The sequence below is a fragment of the Cryptotermes secundus genome, unplaced genomic scaffold, assembly GCF_002891405.2.
Source record: "Cryptotermes secundus unplaced genomic scaffold, Csec_1.0 scaffold900, whole genome shotgun sequence".
In the NCBI taxonomy this organism is placed as follows: domain Eukaryota; kingdom Metazoa; phylum Arthropoda; class Insecta; order Blattodea; family Kalotermitidae; genus Cryptotermes; species Cryptotermes secundus.
The window spans coordinates 2495-30101 of record NW_019741305.1 but is presented as its reverse complement, the minus strand read 5'-3'; the positions used below and the strand labels follow the sequence as shown (position 1 = coordinate 30101).

Genomic DNA, 27607 nt, shown 5'->3' with positions numbered 1-27607 from the left:
ATGTATGTATATGACGAGTCCTGTATCAATGTTTTTTTGATTTATGGGAAAATGAAATAAAGAATTAATTATTTGGGTAATCTGAGTGAAATTGTATTAATTCTAAGTTTTTATAGTAATGCACTTTTTAAATTATGTTTAGTAATTACAATTGTAATAAGCTTCTTGTTTTTGTTTTTTTTTTCTATTGCCTATTTTACTTGACTAGTGTCTGTATTATTATTATTGTTATTATTTTAGTTGTGTGACTTATGTAATTTATTACATGTATATGTCTATTATTTTTATAGTAATGCAATTTTTAAATTATGTTTAGTAATTACAATTGCAATAAGCTTCTTGTTTTTGTTTTTTTTTTCTATTGAATATGTTACTTGACTAGTGTGTGTATTATTATTATTGTTATTATTTTAGGTGTGTGACTTATGTAATTTATCACATGTATACATCTATTATCAAAGGGACTATCTCCACAGCTTAGGTTTTTTGCCTAGACAGATATATGGAAAATAAAGGAAATGAATGAATCACATGCTCAAGGAGTAGAAGCATATACCTATGAACATTTTCAGATCAAAATTTCAAATACAGAGTTCTTAATTTTTACAGTAGGCATTAAATGAAATCTAATTAATCACTTAAATTCATGTAAAACCACATGATCTGAGAGAAAGCAGCATACCCACATGTCTGAACCATAGTGTTTCAGGATAAACCAGACCAGTTCGTGGCTTTTCATAGTCCTGCCATATACAACCAGTATTACATTACATGTGAAGTTCATATATATATTTAAAAATACACAGGAAACAAGACAAATTTACTGCTTTTGTGTTTTAGTAGCTATCATAATATCACCATTTTTTAAAAGTGCAGAATATTTGGCATGGGTAACCAATAGAGTTGGAAGCAAATAACTTTAAAAATTTGCATCGTTTCATCAGTTCATGGACCAGACATTACATCTTCCAGTACTCTAACTACACCATGCATGTGACTCAGACTTCGCTTAGACTTCAGCTTCTAAAGAAACTCTAATCAGTCCTCTGAATCCTCTCCTGCCTTTGATACCACTGAGCATTTCTCTCTGCAGACATAATGCTAAAACTTACAATGGTCTTTTTGATTGGTTCTTCATGTTCTTCATGTTTTTCTTTTTGTTCTTCTTCTGGTCATTTTCTTGAATTTCCAGACTGTCCCACACAAAGCTGGCATTCGAGATATTCACTGCCATCAATCGATTGATGGGCTTCTCAGTAAACTTGTTGGTCTCATTAAGGAGCATTACAGCCTGAAAATGGTAATGACAGACTGTAAGTGTTTGGTCCAGCTGCAGACTCATATACACATGTACAGCAGTAAACAAACTTCAGTACAGTCAGCTTGTGAGCATTAGGCAGCTGTAGATTCATTTACCCATGTAAAGCAGGACACAAACTTCAGCATAGGCAAATAAATAAAATAATCATGTTGAATTTGAGGTTCTCATACTGATGACCGTGGAGATTATTATCTTCTGGGCTCTGATGCTGCGTAGTCCAGTAGAAGTTCGCAGATATTGTGCAGGAATGTACTCACTCCACCTTCAAATCTTAAGATGGAGGCAATATATATTACTCTAAATGTGACTGAACTTCTGCCAGGCTGTGCAGAGGATAATATTCCTCAAAATTATTCATGCTGTAGTGTACAATGCGTATTTTCATTACCTTGTTCTAGTTGAAAAACAAAAATTCAATGGTAAAATTTGACAATTCCCTTAGTTTCTTCAGCCAATCCTTCCACTGTTCCCCTCTTACACAATACAGCCAATGACAGACACTTTGAACTCATGATTTCAGGCTAAGAATTTGAAAATTTGAAGAAAGAGAGCTTCATAGTGTAAGTATAAATAAAATAGTCTAGAGCAGTGTTTCTCAATGGGTGGGGCATATCCCACTGTTGAGACTTGACAGCCAGTTGGACGGGATGTGAGGTCTCAAAAATAAGAAATTGCACTTTGTAGCATAATAATAAAATGATCATAATTGTGAAAGTACACTTATAGGGGGAAGGACAAACTTTTTTCTTTCTTAAGATGGCACTGAGGTTCTTTGACCAGTTAGACATAAGATGCAGAACTTAAGAATTACTGGCCTAGGGGTAAACTGTTCTGGCAAATGTCTACACAGTTTTACCAACTGAAACACTGCTATTTATTGCAGCCATCTTCTGATCCTCTCATAACTACATCAGATTAGTTCTGCACTTCAATTCAACTAAAATGACACAATAATAAGCTGACAAGCAATGAGAGACAATGGCCTCTTACACCAATTTTATGTAGAGACCAAATGAACCCTCAAGTACCAGACATTGAAATGAACAATAGCCATACAATATTTATGAAAACAATATGCAAAACCATGAAGTCCTACATAACTGAATATAAAAACTGCCCAGTTTGAACAGTACATGTGCAAAATGGCTTGTAAAATAACAGGACAGCACATTCAGCTGTAGGAAGAAGGGAAGTCCTGGGATCTTTAACTCCACTTTCTTCTCTGCCCAGTCAGAAATGCTTGTAGCACTCTGTCTCTCACCATGACATAGCAGCGACTGTGCCATTAGCAGAGGTGCTATTACAAGATGCAATCACAGCTTTGCACATCACAGAAATAATAAACACAAAAATAATGTCAGAAAATATAATCAAAAGACAATTACCTTAAACCGCTCTAATGATGGAAGTACATCTGAAATCGTTTTTATTCCAAGCCAAAATCTAAAAAGGGAATTCTTCATATGATAAAAGAATAAAGCCAATATTGGAAACACCTGAAACAGAGAAGATAATAATGAGAGTTCAAAATCAGTTCACTCCAGACATAAGACTTTGCAAAAACGTTAAGAGTTAACAAGCAAGAACCATAAAAGAGCACAAAGTCAGATAGATCACAAGTAAATAAGTTGTACCAACTGCTATGCATGAGATGAAAGGTCCACACAGTGCATTACTAGGTGGATGACATCTGATAGGAATACAGAAGGAGATAATAAATCATGCTCACATTTGATTCTCTTCCTATCACTCTCTCTGTAAAAATGAAGTAAGGCTAAGTAGTTCTGACAATGATTTGTTGTAATACACTTAACTTATTCTGGGCAATGCTCACTGTCTTGAGGCCCTATTTCTTACTTGGTGGTCAATTTTATGGCACTTTCAGTAATGCAGACTGCACAATGTCAAATGCTAGGAAAACAGTAACAAATTGAAAAGGACTTGGAAGGAAGTGGTCTTGGCCTAGTTGAAGTACTATCTTGGCATATGCCTGGGTGGGACTCAGTTGGAATAGCTGGTGTCCCGGCTGAGATTTGAATGGAGTACCGCCAAAACAGGAGTCTAAAATGTTACCAATGGTAACATTTTAGCATGTTCAGTTTCAGTTTTACAACCTTGGCAATATGGAAACTGGATTACTTTCTGTCATCAAGTGTGATGGAGAAGTTCTTATTCAGATGGGCCCATTTGGAAGAGCTAGTTTCAACCACTGGACACTAGCAGCAGTTCCAAGCAGAGCCCATATTCTGTCAATTTCAAATATCATCTGAAGGACATATGAATAGAAAAATTGCCAACGATAATTAATATAGAAGCCACAAGAACAGAAAAATTAAATTCAAATTCTTCTAGTCCTATCATCCCCCTGTGATAATACTTGACATTAACAGAATACACACACTGCTTTAAACTTCCTTTGGTGACCAGAGAGTGAGACTGGGTCTTTCTAATGGGCCCAACTGATTAGGACCCTCTCTTCCATTACACTTCATGAAGGAAACGAACTCAGTTTCCAAAAACCTCGTCTTTGAAAATATTCAACATGATGGAAAATGCAGTTTCTGTAAATATTTCACTGAGCCCTTCCTTGTGTAAACTGAACAGAGGCCAATCACTGAAAAATAACATACTACAAAGCAAAAATTATGGCAGAAAATGTTCACTACATTAGGGAAAGCACAGTACTCACGTGAGTTGGGGCAGATCAGTTGCTGCAGTGATGGGCTATGGCCTGTATGGTGAAGGAATTAGGATTTGATTCCTGGAAGAGGCAAGAGACTTTCTCTTCTCCAAAGTATCCAGAGCAGATCAGGAGCCTACCCAGCCTCCTATTCAATAGGTACTGGTGGCTCCTCCCCAGGGGTAAACAGCTAAGAAACGGTTGAAGACTCACCTCCTTCTAATTCAAAAGTTAGAAGTATGTGGAGCTGTACTTCCACTCTCTTACCTCTTTATGGCATGGTGCATCGAGAACTTAACTTTTACTTCTCATGTACTTAACATGAAGATATGTCTTGAGATCTGTTTCTTTCATAATAAGAAATCAATCTCGAGATTTCGACAAATCTACAGATTTTCAGTACCTCTGAATATGAAGAAGTGGTTTCTGGGATCTTGTCTGTCTTTATGTATGTGCACCTCACTATCACCTAAATTGTTTGCCAACTTTTTTCATATACATCCAACCCCCCTATGTCTTCATGGGATGGTGTTTAATTAATTAAGTGTGGGGAAAACTTTACCTTCACATTTTACTCTTGGTATTTAAGAGTATATCCATCATAGGTCACTGCTCAATAAGTATAAATATTCTAACTCCAAAAGTAGGGGTTCTTCAGATGGGTCCCTAAATACAAAATTGCTTCTATATACAGGGATAAGGAGCTAGGGAGTAGTTCCATCAAGTGGGCCCAGCTGAGTAGTCTTTTACCTGAAGACGGAGACAGAATCCAGTCTATAAAACATTGTTTACATAAAAAAAAAACAGGATGATGGATAATGTCCAAAAGCATGATGATTCTATCACTAGTCATCTTTATCATCTTTCATGTAAACAGCTATAACAATAAGCTCCTTCCACTGCTTACTCAAGTTCTTCCATATTCCAAATGGAAGGAGTAAGAAATCCTAAATCTGTAGAATCCTGAGAAGGGTTTTCACAGAAAAGTCTCTCTTTAGCGGTTCATCTCCCATCTCTCAGTGTACAGGGCAATAAAAATGTTCATTTCTATACTGAAACTGAAGAAAACCACAGACCTGGAAAGCTTCAAGGTCCACATTAAAAGAGAGGTACAGGAGAAGCGCCATAACTGGTATGGCTTGTGTCATGGATGTGCAGAACCCATCAATAAAGCACTCTTGCTTTGTGAAGCCCAGCTCCTTGTGCCTAGCCCCTGCAAGAAAATGAAGATACAATGAATTCTGAAATAAGGATATAAAAGCCAGTAAGAACTGATAGAAGTATGAACAGTTTACCTGTGACCTGTTGTAATAACAAGCTTTCCCGTGTAGTCATTTTAACAAGTCTGATGTGAACCAGCATCTCATAAACAAGTGCCAGCCGCCGATTACAGAGTGCTGTGGCTCTTGCAGTCAAGAGACTTGTAAGCCGAACCAGTACACACTGCAATTATAAGGGTACTGAATGATAAATTTATGTGTGCCCATAAATGTACACAAAGCATGCATTACTGAGAAGTAATTTTTAAAATAATGGTGGATGTAAGGTAAATAAATTATTTATCAACACAAATTTCACATAAAGGTAAAGTTGTCCCTGTGCTTAACTAATTAAGCACTACACCATGAATGCATAAGGGGGAGTAGATGTAGAGATCCACATTTTCTTGATCTCATCACTAGCTGGAAGTGAATGGTCAGCTTTGCGCCTATGCTGCTTTATCCCTGGGGAAAAAGCCCCCTGGTACCATTGGATATGATACTGGGTGGACCCCAGAGCCAGTCCAGACAACATGGAGAAAGGAAAATTCTCAACCATACCAGGACTCTAATTCTGACCCCTTGGTCGTCCAGCCCATAGCCAGTCACTATACCAACTACGTTACCCTGGCTCATAGAAATTATACATACTTTACAGAACATTTCCTGATGCATAATTTTCTAAATAAAAGCGGCAAAGTTGTGAGCTGACCTACAGTTCTGATTAATGTATGAACAAACTTAAATTTAATTTACTTAGACTTCTTAGTCACACCTGCTGACACACCTGGAAATCAGAAGACATCAAAGTGTCAAATTTTCGAATACATTCAACCCACCTACTGCTTTCAGCTTCTGATTTTTCACGTTTTTAGGGGAATTAGTGCATTCTAAAGCTAAAACGTTCACTGGTTAAAAATTAATACATTTACTGTTATGCCAACTTGCTATGACTTTGCCTGCTGGAGGAACCATTCTTTCAACAGAAACTAGACTTTGTACTTGCTGCGTTGGAAATGGAGTATAGCAAGCAAAAATAGCTGAAAATTACCGTATATTTTATCTGTTTCAAGTTATGACAAGGGTCACGCCATAGCTCAAGCGGTTAGTCACTGGCTTCCCATCGCGGCGGCCCGGGTTCGATCCCGGGTGTGGTCAAGTGGGATTTGTGGTGGACAAAGTGGCGCTGGGGCAGGTTTTCTCTGAGTACCTCAGTTTCCCCTGCCAATCTTCATTCCACCAATTGCTCTACAATCACCCTCACCTGTCATCTGGGGCTGGCACAACAGGCCAGAAGTGGCCGCAGTACAAGGGACTTAGTCCCACTCCACTAGCAATAAAAAAAAGCTATGACAAGCTAGTTTTTCTGTGGGTGTATGATTATTTGTAGGAGAGAATGATATATATACATACACAATAATTATAGCTGATCACTTGATGCCTGTGCAGACGACAGGATTGGCAGTGAATGCATTAAGAACAGATTGAACAGTATTAATTCACTGTTCCAAAAATAAAGGATCATTTCTAACACAAATCAAAACTCACCAGCAGTGGATATGTGAGAAAAAGCACACATGTTGTTATCAGTGCATCAACACCACTGCAAGTCGAAATAAAGATGAAGGATACAATGCAAGACACAAACACAAGTGGTGCTGTGATGATGTATGGCCCATAAATCGTTGCTTCATACAGTTTCTGCCCATCTGTCCCCAAGAGCATGACCATCTGGAAGAAAGTGCAAAAGAAAATTCAGAAATCCTATCAGTCTATATCTCCACTGTATCACACAAAGCACACACTCACCTACTGCAATGAGATATGTTCGGGTTGAAAGGGTATACACAAAGAGATGTTCACTTGCAGTGTTTAGGTGATATTAAGTTGGAAAGGGCCATACAAAGAGATGTTCACCTGTTGTGATAACATGATATGCAGTTGAAAAGAGCCCACACAAATGTTCATCTGTTGTGTTCAGACAATATTCAGTTTGAAACTTACACAAATAGATGATCACCTGTTGTGTTGAGACGGTTTTCAGGTTGGAGAGGCACACGGAAACATATGTTCACCTGCTGTGTTTATGTGGTGTTCTGGTTGAAAGAGTTCACAAAAACAGATGCTCACCTGCTGTGTTGAGATTGTGTTCAAATTGGAAAGTTGCACCAGCTTGCTGTAGATGAGAGCCAAGGTGGCCGAACGCAATCTTGTTGCTGTCCTGAAACATAAACTCAAGTTAACAAGCATGCAACAGTATGGTAAAAGTATGATACAGTGAGACTGAAGCAAACAGAACATACTGGTGACAGAACAACTCTCAGAACTGATGGATTAAAAGTTTCATATTGGACTAAACTACAGTCATACAAAGCAACAAATAAAGCTCATAATAACTGTACTTAATTCTAGTGTACTCTAATTTTTCATAACGATCTGAGGAGCTGACAATTTCACTTATATTTCTTACCAAGAACTGAATATAAGTTAAAAGCCACCTGTTACCACAATGAAATCAAATAACTTTTGTTGCCCCATGCTCCTATATATCATACATATTGTCATGTGTATGGAGTGTGGCTATAGATGGGGTTTGGGGGCTCAATTTACTGACCACTTACAGATTGTAACTACAAGTAATTATAATGCTATCACTAATCTCCACAGTCTACAAATCACCATAACACACGTTAAGCCTGCTCAGTCTGCTTTCACTACTATTTCCACATACATACATACATACATAACAGATATTAACAGTGGAGATTCTTCAGTCTCTGTGCTTACGTCCTTACTGTATGGCAAATATCCCACAACTGAACTGTTGTTCCAAACTCTCCTTGATATAACATCTCAGCACGAACTGCTCAGAAAACACTGTTCCTCACTGCTGTAGTTCAACTGTTGTTTGTTAAGAATTTGCTGTCTAGCAGCAACCATGCTTTTGTTGCTTGTTCCGCTGTTGTTACCTAGTAATGGGTCTACACACTATAATATGAAGCTTCAGAGGGTAGAATTAAGGTCCGGTTATTCAGTTCAGTTGGCTCACTGTTTGAATTTGCAGACTAATTGTTTTAAGGAAAACTAAAAGCAATGTTGACCTTATGCTTATGTAAGCACTACACCATAAAGAAGCATGGAATTTCAGGCATAGCTCCTCAAGTTTCTAATCTCAATACAAGTTGAGTGACTGATCAGCTTCACAACCCAGCCACTTACCCCCCCATGAAAGACTCACCCTTCAGGCAATGGTCAGTAGAATGGGTAAGCACCAGAGCCAGTATGGATGCTATGGAGGAAAGAAAGTTTTCTGCCCCAGCAAGGGAGCAAATCCCAGTTCTCCAATCAACCAACCTGCAGCCTAGTTGAAATACTGATATATCTCTGTTCAATTTTACTGTAATCTTTAATGTCTGAAGTGCACTGATCATTACACTGATGAGTATGGTAGTCATAGCCAAAGTACCCCAATTTGTGCATTCAAGCATTTAATGCCACTACTGAAGCTTGCGTACATGCTACCAGTAGAAGCATATGCACAATCCTAAATATTTATTTCTAAATATAGCAAAATTCAATATACATACATTTCTTTGTTATCTGCTCGACATATATACAGGCTTCAACCCCCATGTAATTTAACTGAAGCTCGCCTTTGCGTAATACTCCTTGAAGCACCCAAGAAAGCACAGTCCCACGTCATATATCTTGCATTTTAACTGCCTTTCAATTTCATTATCTTCCAAACAACGTTTTACTGTCATTGTATGATAAAATGAAACTACAATATTCAAATTCACTATGAACTCAAAGAAAACTGAATGCACTCTGTATCTCAGCTGTGATGCAAGCATTGGGTTGCAACCACTGAAATGGCAATATTCTCTTGCAGCTGTAATGGCAGGGCTTGGCACTGAAGTAAGGAACAATGAATATTCCCTCCAGTCTTTCTTGAAAGGCCATGCTTTCACTTTTCTGTCCTTTAGTCAAATGATTGGAATATCTGAGGAGTGTAACAAAGATGTAGAACTTGCCAGCAGAGAAGCAAATTACTTTATTGCTTCCAACTGTTTTATGGCACCAGAGAATGCTAAAATATTTCAAGTGTTACAAGTAGGAATGATTTTATAATGCAGAATTACTATGTGAAGAAGTGGGAAACCATTTTTACAGTATGCATCAAAATTACAAGAAAAAATAAAAATGGTTTATAAGTTTTCGTCTACATGTTTTTAAATCTTATGTTATAATATGCGACACTGTGTTCTCTGCTGATGAAAACAAATTAATTCCATTCATTTACCACAAAAATTGTATTAGATACAGCATTTTCAAATACAGTGTAAGCACTCTAACAGGAACAGGCATTTAAATGCACACAAGCAGTGGGCATTTAAATAAACTCCCACCAGCTCAAGCTACCACCATTTCAAAAGTTCGGCATTTAAATGTTAAAACAACTTAACTATTTTGTTTATGTGGAACTGTGAAGAAATCAAAGAATTTTATGACTGCATTTTTAATTATGTTAAATTACATTTCAATATTTGTCTTTTCTCCATGCCAGGTGTAATGTGTCCCTAGAGACCCAGCTGTTCTGGATCTGAGTAGCGGCATTTTCTGTACTGCATATTTAATGGCTACACCATACTTATTCTGTTCCTAGAATGTAATGCAAGGAAACAAGGTGCTCAACGTTAAACACCTTTATATACAAACACATGCTAACCTGCAAGTGATGCTCCAGTTCCAGGAAACCAACAACACTGAGAGCAGCTCAGTAGCAATGATACCGATGGCCCACATCAGTGCCTCTGTCCTCATAACATTGCTGCCGCTTTCAGCTACTGTTGCACTGGTACTGTTACGATCACTAGTAAGTGTAATATTCTTCATTGCAATGAGAAAGCCTTCTAGACAGATCACCTGTCAAGGAGCAAAACCATGTCTTAAGAATATGTAAACATTCATATTGTGGTCTTCTTCTATGTGACACCATATTATATTTTAGGTGAATACCAACATTTTTGGAGAAACATCCTGCCTCCATTTTAAGGGTAGAAGTGACTGTGATGAGATGAGGTTACATTATGTAGGCAGGCTGTAACAACTGGTCTCCATCTCCTCCCCCCCCCTGGACATGAGTGCCCACTTCCTTCCAGTCTACCTACATAATCCAACCATGTCCTCACCATATTCACTTTGACACTGGATATGGAGACAGCATGTTTCACAGAAACGTAAAAATCCACCTACAAGACTGCATGGTGTCATAATACAGAAGCCTTCACTCACTCATTCATGGAGCTGACACCCTTCTTGAGGAACTGCCAATTGCACAGCTACTTGCGAACATCCCAACATTTATGGAAACTGAAGGTTCATTACTGTGTTCACAAGAGCCCTCCAGTGGTTCCTATCCTGAGGCAGATTAATCAAATCCATACCATTCCATCAAATCCCATCTCTCTAAAATCCTCTTTAATATTATCCACCCATCTACATCTTGGTCTTCCTAGTAGTCTCTTTTCATCCAGCTCTCCCACCAATATCCTATATGCATTCCTCTTCTCCCCATTCATGCTACATGCCCTGCCCATCTCATTCTCATTGACTTAATCGTTCTAATTATATGTGGTGAAGAGCACAAGTTATGAAGCTCCTCATTATGCAGTTTCCTTCAACCTCCCATCACTTCATCTCTCTTCAGTCCAAATATACTCAACACCTTGTTCTCAAATATTCTGAGTCTGTGTTCCTCCCTTAATGTCAGAGACCAAGTTTCACACCCACAGAGAACTTCAGGCAAAATTATAGTTTTGTATATTCTAATTTTTATATCTTTAGACAGCAGATGAGAAGACTAAAGGTTCTCGGCTGAATGATAGAGAGCATTACCCGAATTCGATATCCTCTTAACTTCCTCCTGATTCAGGTCTTGATTTCTTATAGTCATTCCCAAATATCTGAACTGTGCTACATTTTCAAAACATCTGTTAGCTATTTTTATGTCATGATTTTGCCCTGCATTCTGGTGACAAGACAGCAACATATACCTAGTTTTCTCTGTGTTTACTTCTTGGCCAACCTCCTTACAAGTGTCAATTAAAGATTTTGTGTTTTTCTTTATGGTATCTATGTTATCACTAGGGCCTGGATATTAATGCGCTAAAAACACTAAAGAAATCCGCTAAAAAGCGGGAAAATATGCACCAAAAATAAAACCATATGCACTTAAGAAGCAGGTCACTTCATTCAGACTCACCTATTTACATGTATCATGCACTGCAGAAAGTAGCATCACAATAGGCAACTAGAAGTCTTTCAATGTTTTCTGGAGACAAACTACGTTTATTGTCCGTCAAAATTAGTTTATAGGCTGAGAATTATATTTCTACATCAATTGACGTGATTAGACAGTATTTATACACTGGTGCTGAAGGTTCGGAACATTCATCTGGCAAAGATACCCTAATTCCACTCAAGTACTGACTAATTGACTGAATCTTTTTTAGTCCTGGGTTCGATTTCAACACCTTTTCTAACTTGAATTTAATCTTCTCTCCAATTTCGCCTGGAGCGGAATTCAGTGAACAAGTTGCTTTCTGAACGAGTTCAAGTGAGTCGTGAAGGAGTGCACCACAAGATTCTAAGCTCTCAATGGCTTTTAAAACTGTACAAAAATGTGCATGGCTAAAATTCACATCTTGATAAACAGTATCACTTCCAAACACCACTTTTGCTTCACGGACACAGGCATTCTCATCTTCAAGTTTTGTAACCACTTCTTTTACTTGATTGAAATTCTCCTGATAAAATGAAACTATGGATAACCATGACCCCCACCTAGTTAGGACAGGTTCAGGTGGCACAGGAACCTGAGGTAGGCAATCTTTGTAGAACTGGACACAAGCTGGTGCTTTCCGAAACAGTTTTTTCCCATTTGCAATTAAATCGTTAACAGCTGGAAACTGTGCGTGTATTTTTTCTGTAATACAGTGTAATCCGTGAGCTAAACAGGTTACGTGTATAAGATTTGGATAAAATACTTGTAAGGCCTTTGCTGCTTTCAACATATACAGGTAGGAAGCTCTATCTGTGAGTGACACAAGCACCTTACAACAATTATTCTCAATTTCAAATGGCCATAGTAGTCGCAGAGAATCATTTATATATCTTGTTATTGTGCTATGGTTGGGTTTCTCTAGTACTTTGCAAGCAAGAAGAAGAGGTTTGCCGGGTTCGTCTGGATGTAGCTTAACAACTACGAAATTTGCTATGCATCGGCCACATAAATCAGTTGTTTCATCCTTAATTATCCTTAATTTGAAACATATATGCAGAAATATGCTTTTAAGTTTAGAATATGCAATAACGACCAAAAACCGTCAAAATGCGCATTTTAAAAAAAATCCAGGCCCTAGTTATCACCCAGTAGATTCACATCAGCATAGACCAGCAGCTCATACGAGTATGTCCTATTTAATTTCAGTCAAACCTGCTTTTCCTGGACCTTCCTAACGGTATATTCTAAAGCAAAGTAGTGGTGTTAAAGCATCTCCTTCTTTTGACCATTCTGAATGTGAAAATTATCAGACAAACGTTTACCTCTACAGACTTTTCTTCCCCCCTTGGCACTACAGCCCCAGTGGGCCTAGGCCTCCCTCCATGAACTTCTCTGTTCACTTCGGTTTTTCTAGATCTTACACATTTGGTAGGACTCATTAGGTGGGTGATCAGCTCGTCGCAAGGCCTCTACCTGCACACAAACACAGAAAAACGCACACACACAAACTAAACATCCATGCCCTGAGTGGGATTCGAACCAAAGATCCCGGTTTCCAAGCAAGCAAAGACAGTACATGCCTTAGACCACTTAGCTACCGTGACCGGCTCTCTACAGACTTTACCTTCATAAATTATATAATATTTCATGCTTCCATTTGAAGATGACAAGTTCGGATAAATCACAAAGAAGAAAAACGTCTTGGATCAAGGGTTTCTGAATCAAGAAACTTGTAAGTATCAACCAGGAAATAAGGCAAGAGGTTATGTGCTTAAATATGGTAAAATTCGATATGGATATTAAAGAAGATGTAAGCTTAAAAATTCGTCTTACATGCCCTAGAATGCTGAATGCCAGACCCAAGGTGTAAATGAGAACAGCAATGATAATGCGTGTTCTCACGAACCTCCACATCACAGTGAAGAAGGATAAACCCGCCTGTCCAGTGTGTACCGCCTCCTCCCTCCATAAGTAATGCAATCTGTGTCAAATTAAAATTCATAATGAATACCATAACTCTCACACATACATTAAACCACACACACAGCATCCTATAATATATATAACGAATTCCCTAAGTCTAACAATATGCACACTAGTTTACAAAACATATCATAACTCTCACAGCACATATATCAGTAAAGAAAACACAAAACATCATAACTTCCACAACATGCATATCATTTTATAAAACATAATGAACTTCAGAACTCTTGAAACATTTACACCAGTTTATGCAACATAATGAGTGTCGTAACTCTCACAATGTTTACACTAGTTTATAAAACACAGTGAACATAATTCTCACAAGGTGCACCAACTTCATATAACATAACAAATACCAGAACTTTCACAACATTGTAACCAGTGTATAAAACATAATGAATGTCACAGATCTTAGAATATGTAAACCAGTTTACAGAATATATAAACATCATAAGTTTCACAACATTCACATCAGTTTATAGAACACTATAAACATTATAAGCCTCACAAGATGCATGCAAGTTCATGAAACATATCAAATATAAAAAATTTCACAATATATACATCAGTTTATAAACTATGATGTATGTCGTAACTCTCACAATACATCAACCAGTTTATCACATATATGAACATTATAGATTTCATAACACCAGTTAATAACACACAATGAATGTCATAACTCTCACAATATGCAATCAGTTTATAAAACACATGAATATTATAAATCTCACAACATACACCAGTTTATGAAATATGATGGACATCATAACTCTCACAATTTGTACGCCTGTATATGAATCATAATGAACATAGAATTCTCAACGCATGCACAGCAGTTTGTAAAACACTATAAACACCAGAAAACCTCAGAGCATGCATATCAGTATGCAAAACAATAAACTTTGTAAGTCTTATGCCATACACACTATTTAACAGAACATAGTGAATGTTGTATTCTCACAATATGTGAACCAGTTTATAAAACACAACAAACATGATAATTCTCACAAGTATACCAGTTTACAAATATAAATCTAACATATACACTAGTTTAATGTAGCTGCCACTGAGGCTCACCTTTGTCCATTAATATCACAGGAGTCAAATGATGAGCATGTTGGCAGGCTATACTCATCTATTTGGCTAACAGTTTTTCGTAGCCAGCTGAAAGTAACATATGAGAATAGCCCCACCCTGTCGACAGGAAGGTCTTGGATAGACCTGAAATACAAGACTGTTTCCTTATCCTTGTACCATTCCACATCTTTAAGTAACCATTAAGATCAGTCTGGTTCTTGACCAACACAAGAAAGCCACTGCACAAAACAAAGTCCAGATCAACTCTCAAATGTCGAAACCAGTTTCACCGCAAGTAAGTTCAGTGCATATTTACTCTCACGGGAGACAAAGGGGTAGTATGTGGCCTCAAGGGTATTCATCCTGCTGGCAGATCAATATCATTAAAATTTGAGTAATGCTAGTTATTTCTACTCAGCCTGATGCATGCATGTCCTCATCATGACTCCTGAGTAACGGTATGTCATGCAAGGGTGAAAAGGCGAGTTCCTGATGCTCCAAAATTGGGATAAGCCAGCTAGGGGAGATAACTCCAACAGAAAACATCGATCCTCCAGGATTGAAGGGGTTTGGGCGCAGGGTTAACGATCCTGCACTGTAAAATCACTTGTTAGGAAAGCATAAGAAACAACCTGTAGCAGGGATACATTCGAATTAGATAGTCCCACCTATGAGTTGCTGATGCTTGTATTTAACTCTATAGATCACATAGAGTGTTATGTCATATACTTTGCTATATTTTCAAAAACCAAAAAACATTCCCATGCCAACAGTACCAAGACCATCTATAGACCATAGCCTGCATAACACACCACTGAACAATGAAGGAATTCTTGAGAGTGGTGCTCCTATGTGGTCCATGCCACGGCTATATATTGAGAACAAACAGAGGAGTCAGTGGAGAAGTCGTGGTCCTGAAGGCTCCTAGAACAGTCAGACAGTAAAATATGGACATGGGTCCTGTGGGACTCAGAACCAAGAACTGCTGTGGTGACAAGGACCAGCATCAATTTAGCAGCCAGCAGGCCAGTCAGGAGAGAGATAAGTTAGAGTTGGTTGCTGTGTGTGTGTGTGTGTGTGTGTGTGTGTGTGCAAGGCAGGACCAATTAGTGAGTGAGTGGTCACTCGAGTCACCCCCAGCAGAAGGGGAGTGACCAGTAGTAGTTAGACCCCTCCTCTCGTTGAGATGATGCCCCATTTAAAACACTCAAAGGACCTTAAAAGCAAAACAATGATCATGGCTGCCAAGGCAGGCAGTTGCTGTGCTGGTGGAGATCAGCAGCAATTTAACTGACCAAAAGATCGACAGGCTGTTACTTCTAAAGGCTTCCACAGCCATTAGGCAGTAAAATATGGTCATAAGTCCCAAGGGACTAGGAACAAAGAGTCACAGTGCTCACAAGAGCCTGAAGAAATTTAGAAATTTAGCAGTCAGTCAGTCAGTCGTGAGTTGACACTCAGAGTTGGTGGTTTGCCGTGAGCACAGAATTTGAGGAATAGCCATTGTTAGATGCAGTTACCAAGCAACGACTAGTGAAGGTATATAACACTCAATGTTTGCAGTAGTGATTTGGAGAGTGTGTAACTTGGTGAAAATATTCTTAATTATTTATAGTTACAAAATGTAGACATTCAATAAATCCAATTATGAATCCAAACCCCGTGTCTAGTCACTAACATGTGGGAATATATATAATTGTATTACATACCCATAAAAGTTAGGTAGTAGGCTTATTATGTTCACAAATTGAATTTAAAGTACATTTTTAAAACATGACTAGGTAACTATAAAATATACCTAATTATATAAGCTTTCAGAATTATATAAGTGTTCATAAATTTATTATTATTAACATGAAGGTCAATAAGATTGATTTCTCTAAGTATTATCACCTGCGTCACTACCTTTATGTAATAATACATGTCACGTATCACATGTAAGTTGTATATATGGTTTATGTGTGTACCATTGTTACTACATCTGTTTTTCTAAGGTTACAATATATTTTTATTTTTGTACCTCTAGTTGCATCAAATTGTATTTTAATTTAGTACTTTGCCCATTACTACGTTTCTTTGCCAACTTGTAATACTTTATGGAATTGAAACATATTACTTTATAAACAAAGTTTCTCTAAAATTTGCCTTACTGTAGTGGTGGGTTGCTACTTTTGAGGTCATGTACAGGCTCCATGAGCCAAAATTTCCCACAGCATTTATATAATGGTTAATCCACAGTAACTTAATTGTTCATATGAGTGAGGTGTACCTCAAGAAGTTGATGGACACATCTTTTTTGTAGGTCTGGTTGTTGATAGTATATCAAAGTAATTAATAAATTATTTACCCAAAAAGGACTATAATAAGGAAGACATGTAAACGGAAAAATTTAGTTTAGTGATATGAATAAAGAGTCAACTATGCCTAATACTGTGATGGATGGGAATAATGACTCTTGCCCCATACTTTCATGAATTTCATAAACGGGTAGTCAACTTAAAGTTTTTAATTCACTGCGCTATAGCCACAAAGACCCAGTGGATGGATTTATGTAAATTCTGAGAGGAATTTAACCCATTAAAAGCTGACATTGAGAATGGTACTTATACTCACCTACGGTTTCTTCTGAATGGAGCCAAAGACTGCAGAGCTGGTATGTAACGGGTCCAACCACTGTGCGGCACATATCGCACAGTAGATACCTTGGTAGGCAAGTGGACCTGATGAGGCAGAGGTGGCGAGATATTTTCCGAAATGCTCCCATCAGTACTATTCAAAAAATACTTGACATAATATTCAGTTGAGCATCCTGCTGCATTAATTCATTACTTGGTATATACACACATACAATGCAGTCTTCAGTGCACATTCACAGAATTATTTGTCGAATCCCTGCTTAGTGTATGCTTTCATGTACTCATAAGTTCAAAATGTTTCTGGGCCATATATGATGGAATGTGTAAGTTGTTAAACTCTATTGTAGTATTACATGGCATGTGATGGTGGTACATCAAAAAAGTTTGTTGTTTAAGCAAAATTTGTTTCTGTTAAAGTAACTTAATATACAAAATTATTTTAAAATAATTTAAATTTGGTGAACTGTTGTACAATGATGTAAAATGGCTTATTGTCTGCCCTGTGTTCTTTCTTGTGTTCTGTTTTTTGCAGGAATCTTTATTTCGTGGTTACCCGTGTTCTTGTGGATGTGTGTATGTGTGTGGGCGCGTGTGCCGACTACACATACACGCAGACATATACAGACCACCAGAACATAAGTAACCAAGATACCATCCACAAAATACACATCACTGCAGAAAACAGAACACAAGGAAGAACACCAGGAAAAAACAAACAAACAAATCATTTACATTGTCTTGCATAATTTCACATAATTTTAAATCATTTTAAAATTCGTTTATGTATTAAATTATTTTAACACAACCATTTCTTTTAAATAATAAACTCTTTCAATGCACATCCCTCAGAGTTTACATAATGTGACATGTAAATCCACTGCCAGACAACACCTGCAGCACACATGGCCAATAATATAGCAGCATTTTTTGTCTGTGCAGCTTGTTCATGTGCAATGACTTCATACAACAGTGCTTAGCAATCACGTGACAGGTGTTTTCTGTAGGTCCAGCCCAAGCGCCAATCGACTGGCTGGATAGCGATCATGTTATGTGCTTTCTGTAGTTCCATGTCCGTGCATTGTCTGTATAAGTGAGCAGAATTCCTAAGCTGAGTAGTAGCGGTAGTAATGTAGCGGTAAGCTGGAGGAGTACAGCAAGCAAGAAGTAAGCCTGAGAAGTGCAGAGCACTGGAACGTACAAGGACGAGAATGGTGCACGTCCTTTGTGAATTGTGACTGAAGACAAGAAGACTTCATAGTGATTTGAAGTGCTAGTTTCTGTGTTGAGATCCATTGCCAGGAGACAACTAGTGAAGACTTGAAATCCTAGTGTGTGTGCAATGGTGGACTTGAAAGTGTATAAATCAGTGACAGTGTTGTATTGATTGTAGTTAAGAGAGCACTTGTAACCTAAGTGCTAACAAATCCAATCATCTGAAATAGAACCCGTTATTTTCATCATGCATACCCTCCTACACCTGACAATAATAATACATTAAAACCTTCATATACAACTGATGATTGCTCTGTGTGGCTGAAACATGTCATGGAATTTGCGTGAAAGCATGCTCTAAGTTGTGATTCAACAAATAATATTGTAAAGCTCCACTGAAGACTGTTGTGCACCAATATACACATACATATACACACACTTTGACATTTATTTTACCAGATGCATGGTCATGTCCACAAAAGATGGGTTCAGTAATGGGAGTTTTGTTGATGAAATTGCACTGGTCATATATGGAAAGTGTAGAAAATTGTTGCATGAATTCTGTACCATGCATGGTTGTTTTGTAATATATGTGGAAGGGATAAGGTGAAAGAAACAGTGAAGAGGCCTGCTGCTGCTGCATCTTGCCCGCACCTTAGGGAGAGGTGCCGCAAGTGCAGTCCTTTCTTTACTTTGAACTGGTAATCATATAAGATCCAAGTCTTGTAGATTCTGTGCTTATAACAGAAGTATTGGTCAACTAATAAATATTTTAATTTTCTTAAAAAAAAAAATTAAGCGTTTTTTGCCACCTTTTCAAAAACCGCAATATGTCTCCCCCATTTGCCCTATATAATTGAGTTCATATAAACCATTTGAAAGTCAAAACTCATGTGTGCTTTCGGAACCTTAGCTCTGTAACCGAAAATATTGCATCAGAATTGGCATAAATAAATACAGTCACAGTACAACAACACTGCTACTTGTACCCCCAATCTACCACTGCTGAGAAATTGGTTAGACAGGCAGTGTAAGGTCCTCTGTCCACCACAGTGTTGCTGCCCTTACCTTCTGGAAAACCTCACTGCCCGAGATTAGGGTGTCTTTACCCTACCAACAGACTTTGTCTCAAGACTGTCATGCAATAACACAGACATAAGTAACCCTGAAGTGACAATATTTGGTTTGACAGACGATCATGAAGCAGCAGCATTAGCAATAAAGGAAGGAAAGTTACTTAAAAACATTAAAGAGAAGAAGGATGGCAATGTTGCATTAAATGGTGAGAAGGAAAGTGCTCGAGGGTCTTCACCTCATCTCCCTCTGGGCACTTGGAATAACTCAACTTGAGGGGAGACTCCACGCTGAAAACTTAAAAGAAGTTCATACCAAATGCTATGATCTTACCTTAGGTCAGGTGTGTCAGGCCTCAGCCTCCTGTACACTGGAATGGCTGTAGCTGCCATCATTTATTTTCCTCCTAACTCACACCAGCGGTAACACTTCACAAAATCTGTGCACAAAACAAACGTTTCTGGATGTTTCCTCCAAAGTGCTAAGTCAAACGTTTGGTATAGCAAGGGGAGCAGCACAATTTATATGTATAATTAAATGACATCCGGAAACTTGTCATCCTCGCTTTCACAAGGGTGGGTTCAGCTTAACATAAGTGCCCCAGAACTAGTCTGTCAAAAGAGTAACTTCGACTCCAGAACTGGGTAACAACCGAAAATAACACGTTGGCAGGACTTCCTTCTTTGTGAGGTATCCTGGATTCAGATCTCTGCTTAAGGTCTGAATATTCTGACTGAGGAATTTCACGTTGTTCCTCAATTCCTCCAGCCAATGTTGGGATAGCACTTCACGTTGGATGATTTCCAACGTAATATTCAGTAATCACCACAGAACTCAACGGTATAAAATCGAAGCTATTCAAAATGTAGTTAAAAAACTAAAAATGAACAACAATTAAGGAAAAGTCATGACAATAAATATACTAGTTGATCAAATGAGGCTCAATGATATGCACAGGATGAGCATCAAAAATCATCCTCTGTGCTGGACGCGATACTTGTATTCATAGGAGAAAATGCTAAGATCCACACAAGACAATAATTGTCGCTAAATAAAATCACCGAGTCACAATTCTGTCAACTGCGGTGTCCTGTGGCGGTGGTTACTTTTCTGAAGAACGCAGCAAATGGCTAGATGAATGCAGCATGGGAGACTGGGATCAGGGATCCGCGACACGGAGATGAATTAGTGAGTGATATATCTATACTCTGTTATTTCTTACTGAAAACCGTCATAACACAACAATCAATAATAATTGTAAGTAGCTCTAGGAGATACTTATGCTACATGTTTCGGCCTTCAAAAGGCCATCATCAAGTAAATACATAAAACTTTTCGTTATTGAACAGCATGTCTAATATAGGATCTTTCATGAATATCTAACATTTGTCTTTTCTTTCCGAAGTACAAAATGTCAATAGTTTGATCTATTGTTCGATATTCGTGGATAGTGTCTACTATGTGCTTGGTGAATTTGGAATTTTGTCTACCGTTCTTTATGTGTCTTGTGTGTTCTTTAAATCTAATTTTGAATGTACGCCCAGTTTGTCCTATATATTTATGTGGACATTTTTCACACCGTAATTGGTAAACTCCACTTAAGTTAAACTTATCATTCGTATTTTTATGTATTCTTAATAAGTGTTTGATATTGTTCCTGGTTATAAATGAGATACCAACTTCAGTATTCTTAAATAATTTAATAATTGTTCTAGTTTCGGGTCCGAAAAAGGTAAAGGTGGTCCAATTTTCTTGTGCGTATTATTCTTTACAGAGGGTTTCGATATTTGCTCTATGGTATTTCGTGGGTAAAATGTAACAAAAGTATCTCCTAGAGCTACTTATACGTATTATTGATTGCTGTGTTACGACGGTTTTCAGTAAGAAATAATATATGATACACAATCGGATGCATTCACTGAAAACTATCTAATACTCTGTTCAGAAGGTCTGAGAAGTACTTTGTAAAGAAAATATCATCACAGGGGACGGCGTGTTCGCTTCTTATCGGCTTGTAAGACGAAGTAACACTCAAGTGGTCCACATTATGCCCCTCTTCATCCAGCAGAAGTATGTTACGACATAACGGACATTGCGCAATTGTCGGCGCATTGTGAAGTATGCTTTTAACTCGTCTGCCGCTCGTTTGTTTACATTCACTACGTAGCCATTCTGAATGAGTTATAACGACAGTACATTCTTGTATCCTGATCTATTTGTTTCCAGTGACGCATCTGAGCCACAACACGAGCGCACAAAGTACGTCCGTTGCAACGAACGTACTTTATGACAGCCGTTGCTGAGGACACCACACAGCTGCAGAATGCGGTGCGTAGTTTTTGTCTGCAATAGAGCCAGAAGAAAGCGTAGCATTCGCCTCTTATTTATTTCTACAACGGACGTCACGACGTTCGTTACAACGGACGCATTTTGTGCGCTCGTGTGGGCCCCGCCTTAAGTAGACTCTGATCTGTTTACTTATTCAAGAATAACCGAAGCAACTGGATATATTCTTACAAGCTAGGTCTCCAGACCTCTTCCCATTCAGGATTAGCTTCGGAAACTTCGAATTTTACATATGATTGTTATGAATCTTTGGACGGGGGATCGACCAATAGCAACACATCGATCTACAGATGACAACGTATAGAGAAAAGACGCACGCATACATCCACGCCCCGAACCCGGTTTTGTAAAGAACGAAGACGGTACGCGCCTCTGACCACACGGCCACTCGAAGTGGTAGTAACATTACTGGAGAAAAAAAATAATTGCATCTCTGTTACAGAAAGTAGAAGCCCTGTCTCACTGCAAATGCCCTAGCGACAATTTCTCGAAGAATAGCGAACAGCTATATGATGAGGAACCAAACAAGCTGGTCCACAGATAACGCTGTAAATTTGTATTCGGTAGTTGCTCGGTTCAAATCTCGGTCGGGACACTGGCAGAAAATCATTTGCATTTCTGAAACAGGTTGTTGAATTAACACGAAGGAAGTCATGATTTAATTTCCAGAGTTCTTTTCAGAGACGAAGCAAAATTTCGAGAGGTGGAGTTACAAATACGCATAATTTCCTTAGTCACCAGAAGAGGACCTCCCCCCTCAAATTTTCAGTGTTCAGCACCTTCAGTATCAGATTTCCACAAACGTGTCGGAGCGATCTGATTGTTCCACATGGGTTACATCACCAGATCGTTAGTGCTCTCTACTCCGAGTTCTCGCGAGAACAGTCGCCATTGCTGATGGAACATTGTGGTTGATTCACGATGCAAACCAGCCCGTTAAACCAGGTTGGTTACCAGTTATCTGCAAAAGTACTATCCTGATAGACTGGTCGAAACGAATCTGTGCCCTGAACAAAAATATCTCCGTATCTTAATCCAGTGAATTATTATTTGCTGGATTACCCGAAATGTAATGTGATTCGTCAGTCGAGTTTTCATAACCGAGCATGCCGACGACATTCAGATCATTCCAGACCTTGCTACGTTGTTCTCCGTGCAGTGGCGCTTTAGAATAATTATGACTTATTTTGGAAACAGTGGAAGGATTTTACTGTTTGTTACTACACTTCACAAAAAAATTATTTGAAAACTGGAATTTTCTTTACTTTTACTCCCACAAGAAAATGTTTTTTTTTATGATCTCAAAAGTTTATATATTTTCTAATGCAGATTAAGAATAATTTTCAGCAATAAAAATATTCTGGAAAACCGTTGCATGTCATTAGTAACAACCCTTGGGGATAAAGTTATAAATCGCTTGCATCTGTTAGGAAGCGTTGGGAACCCATTTTTATACGAAAATTTTCTCATCTTTAGTTATGTAATCCGTGTCTATGGATCGAGATTAGTTCATTCTAAGTGTACTAACCTAATTTTTGTTGCGGCATTTCACCTACAAAATGTGTTGCGTTTATACCGCCATGAGTCGGTTGCTAGGCCTCGCCTGTGACTACGGCTTAGATAGATTGGTACTGAAAGAACTTCCTGTGCATCCTATCCCTTATAACTCGTTATACTGAAAAAGGAAAACGCCTTTAATTTGTGACAAGTCACATGCCTGGTCAGACTTTAGGACCCAAATGTATGGCCCAAGGACACGATAGCGATAATCAGAGCTTATCTCGAGTAGGTTAAGCGTTTGCATAATAAAGCAATGCATAAATAAATGTCAAGGAACAGGGAGGAAGAATTGTTTCAGACGGAAAACCGTCGAAAGATCTATTACAGTTACCGCTACCAAAATCTTGATTCGTTTGTAGAAAGGATGAGAAGTTCCATTAAAGCACGGCTCATGGTTTTCAGGGACAAAAGAAGAAAAATATGTGTATCTATGTAACTGACGTATAAATACACACCTTGTATCCTCAAAACTGCAGCATTCACATTTACCAATATAAAACACAGACGCATCCCGCACTTGCTCATCACTGCGATTCTCAAATTCAACCAAGGCGTTGCACTATTTCATCTCTCATAAGGATGCTTGTCTTCGCTCCACACATCTACAGCACTACACATAAATCCACTTTATCACTATTTGCAGATTGAGGGTTCACAGTTTTATCAGCTGTTATCAGTCTCCTATACCTGTTGCCACAGNATTTCATTGCTTGCCATTACATCATTGTAAAATTTAAAAAGTATTTTAAAATGTTCGTCAATTATAATAAATATATATACTAAAAACTTGTTAAGATTATTTATCTTATCTGTCCCAATTCTAGCACCACGCATAGTTTCACCACTATGGGAGTCGTTCCTCTTATTCTCAGGGTATATCGTGTCTCGTGTTGTGTGTTCCCTGTTTGGTTGTGGGTGTTGTAATGTTGACAAAATAATACCTCAACGAACAACGCACTGATCTCTCTATTACTTGCTTAAAGACAAACTGTTGTGGTAATTCCCATCTGTCAACTAATTAAGGTAAAGTTGCCCCTGTACTTAACTAAGCACCATGCCACGAAGACGTAAGGAAGAATGGAAGTACATATATGTATTCTTAATCTCGACACTGGATGGGAGTGAGAGGTTTGCTTTACATTCCCATAATCCACTAGATGGGAAGCTGGATTGGCCTCAGATTCAGTCTGGACATTGTGGAGAAAAACAAACATCTGACCCAGCTTGGAACAGAATCCCGATTTTCCAGTTATCCAGTCCGTAGCCTAGTCGCTGTACTGGCTCAGCTATGCGTTAAACAAGACCAAACTGAAAGCTAGAAATTAAACTTGAAGTAAATTAATTTAGGCTTTCATGGAGAGATTTCCTCAAATCAGAAGCAAAACAAAATTGCATTTTAAAACGCTATTCGGAGGTTCAACCTGGCTGCGAATGGACGTCTGCTAGGGGACGTGCTTGGACGCTAGTCCAAAACCGACCGGCCACCAACATGTAGAGATGTATTTCTATGTACTACAAATTTTTAATTTATTCATATTTTATATGGCATAAAAAGGAGTTTCCAGAATTTTCAACAATTCCGTTTAATCTGTAAGAAGTTCACGGAGGACCTTGCTTACGGGCCCTGCCTTTGGCTCACTATTACCTAGAGATCTATTCTATTTACTTCTGGTGTTTGTTAGGCCTCTCACACACGTTCCCGTTCTGATCATAGCCATGATCGGCCATGATGGCCGATTTAACTTTATTTAGCATAAGAACAGATGTAATACATGAAACAAAAAGGTTTCAGAGGAACATGTTGCTTCCATCTTCAGAGTCAAAGAATAAGCCATCATAAGCCAGTCTGAAGTTTACCTCCTGTTCCCCACTGGATTTTTGCTTTGTTTATTTTTGACACTGAAGATGTAGGTGACATTTTCCCCTTAAATGTCGGTTAACTTTCATCAGACTACATGATGTTATATGCCAGTAGAGTCATTTGTCACTGTTTTGGAGCACTGATTTTATGATGCATGGATATGNACTTGATGTCCGATCATTCATGGCAGCAGATTGTGATACTGACCACAACCTGGTGGTGGAAAAGGTTAGGGAAAGGCTCGCAGTGAGCAAACAAACAACATGCAGAGTTCATATGGAGAAGTTAACCTTTAAACGCCAGACTTCTGAAATAGTGGTAAGCTTGAGCTGGCCGAAGTTTATTTAAATGCCCGCTGGTGCTGCGCGTTTAAATGCCCGTTGCTACTCTGCGTTTAAATCACAAGAAATTAAATGAGGTAGAGGGTAAAGAGCAGTACTATGTTGAAATCTTTAAGAGGTTCACGGCTTTGGAAAACTTGGACATGAGGTGGATGTTAATAAAGCTTTGGAAACTATTGGAGAGAATATAAAAATTTCTGCCAAAGAGAGTAGGTTATTATGAACTGATGAAGCATAAGCCATGGTTTCATGAAGGATGGTCAGAATCATTAGATCAAAGAAAACAAGCCAAATTGCAATGATTACAGGATACAAGTGAAATAAATGGGGATAATCTGAACAATATAAGATGTGAAACCAGCAGGCGTTTCAGGAATAAAAAGAGGGAATATCTGAAAAACAAAATTGATGAGCTTGCATTGAACAGTAAGAACAAGAACATTAGAGACCTGTATAGAGAAATAAATGACTTTAAGTGGTGTTAGCAACCTAGATGTAACTTATGTAGGATGAGAATGGTGATCTGGTTGCAGATTCATACAGCATTTTGAATAGTTGGAGGAACTACTTCTCTCAGTTATTGAATGTACATAGGGTCAGTGATGTTAGGCAGACAGAAATCCATACAGTGGAGCTGTTAGTACCTCATCCCAGCCCTTTTGAGGATTGCAAAATTGAAAACGGTATATATCGCCAAGTGGTGATCAGATTCTGGCAGAACTTATTCAAGGAGGCGAAATATTGCGTTCTAAGATCCACAAGCTAATTACTTGTATTTGGCATTAAGAAAAATTGCCGAGTTCTATCTTCCGGGATATAACATCATGTTGACTCTTGAAAGCCGACTGATGTTTCAGAGGAACATGTTGCTTCCATCTTCAGAGTCAAAGAATAAGCCATCATAAGCCAGTCTGAAGTTTACCTCCTGTTCCCCACTGGATTTTTGCTTTGTTTATTTTTGACACTGAAGATGTAGGTGACATTTTCCCCTTAAATGTCGGTTAACTTTCATCAGACTACATGACGTTATATGCCAGTAGAGTCATTTGTCACTGTTTTGGAGCACTGATTTTATGATGCATGGATATGTCAACAAGGGTTATCCTCTTCCCCACCACATCACTTACTGCAGCAAACACTGGCACTGATCCCAAACTGATTAAGCCATTTGATATTACAGTGACGCAAGTCAAGAGAGCACTGTTATATATTTAAGTGACTGAAAGCTGCTTATTCAGCATTTCAGGCCACACATACATGATCAACATACGCAGGTAAGCTTACTGATAGGAAAGAATAAATTATAAAACAAATGTCAACAAATTTTTTATAAAATCTGTAATGAATAATTCACCAGAGAATGCATTAAATATTATTATGTATAAAGAAAATAACAGACTACAAATACAAAACTGTTAAGCTTTGAAAATTGATAATATACAGGTACATTACATTGCATTCCATAGATCCAAAGTTAGTCAAATGATGGCAGGATGGGGAACATGTCACATACATACAGAGAATATCTAAAAACAGCAATAGCAACAGTGGTTACACATAAGGTTATTCAGAGATACAACCACTCACATACATCACACTGTCAACTCATAACATGTATACAACCTTTAAATCTCATGTTGTCAACTTGTGCTATTTATAAAATCCTCACACAGATGAGTCACTATTCAGACAATAGGTATTCATCTACAGAGTAGTACAAGTGTGTAATTAAGTATCCTTTCAGGCCGCGCCATAGCTCAAGCAGTTAGTCGCTGGCTTCCCACCGCGGCAGCCTGGGTTCGATCCCGGGTCTGGTCAAATGGGATTTGTTGTGGAAAAAGTGGTGCTGGAACAGGTTTTCTCTGAGTACGTCGGTTTCCCCTGCCAATCTTCATTCCATCAATTGCTCCACAATCACCCTCACGTATCATCTGGGGCTGGTACAATAGGCCAAAAGTGGCCGCA

At 38.3% G+C, this 27607-nt stretch overlaps 1 protein-coding gene across 8 annotated transcripts in view; it reads right to left on the bottom strand.

Annotated features, from left to right (window-relative positions):
* The window catches only part of LOC111872720 (multidrug resistance-associated protein 5), an 84771-nt gene extending 57379 nt beyond the window's left edge, over positions 1 to 27392 (bottom strand). For 5 of the 8 annotated variants that reach the window (XM_033754808.1, XM_033754805.1, XM_023866872.2 and 2 more), the window contains exons 1-12: positions 23896 to 24092; positions 19868 to 19973; positions 17226 to 17381; positions 14613 to 14756; positions 13380 to 13527; positions 9990 to 10186; positions 7391 to 7481; positions 6809 to 6991; positions 5297 to 5444; positions 5078 to 5214; positions 2707 to 2817; positions 1113 to 1291 (exon numbers count right to left, since the gene is read on the bottom strand). In XM_033754808.1, coding sequence (XP_033610699.1) covers positions 1113 to 1291; positions 2707 to 2817; positions 5078 to 5214; positions 5297 to 5444; positions 6809 to 6991; positions 7391 to 7481; positions 9990 to 10186; positions 13380 to 13527; positions 14613 to 14756; positions 17226 to 17381; positions 19868 to 19929 — 1556 coding nt within the window. In that variant the 5' untranslated portion in view covers positions 19930 to 19973; positions 23896 to 24092. Of the gene's footprint in view, positions 1 to 1112; positions 1292 to 2706; positions 2818 to 5077; positions 5215 to 5296; positions 5445 to 6808; positions 6992 to 7390; positions 7482 to 9989; positions 10187 to 13379; positions 13528 to 14612; positions 14757 to 17225; positions 17382 to 19867; positions 19974 to 21495; positions 21539 to 23895; positions 24093 to 27094 lie in introns of those variants that run through there. The other 3 variants (XM_033754807.1, XM_033754806.1, XM_033754809.1) reach the window with 3 other exon arrangements.
* Between the last annotated feature and the right edge of the window lie 215 nt (positions 27393 to 27607).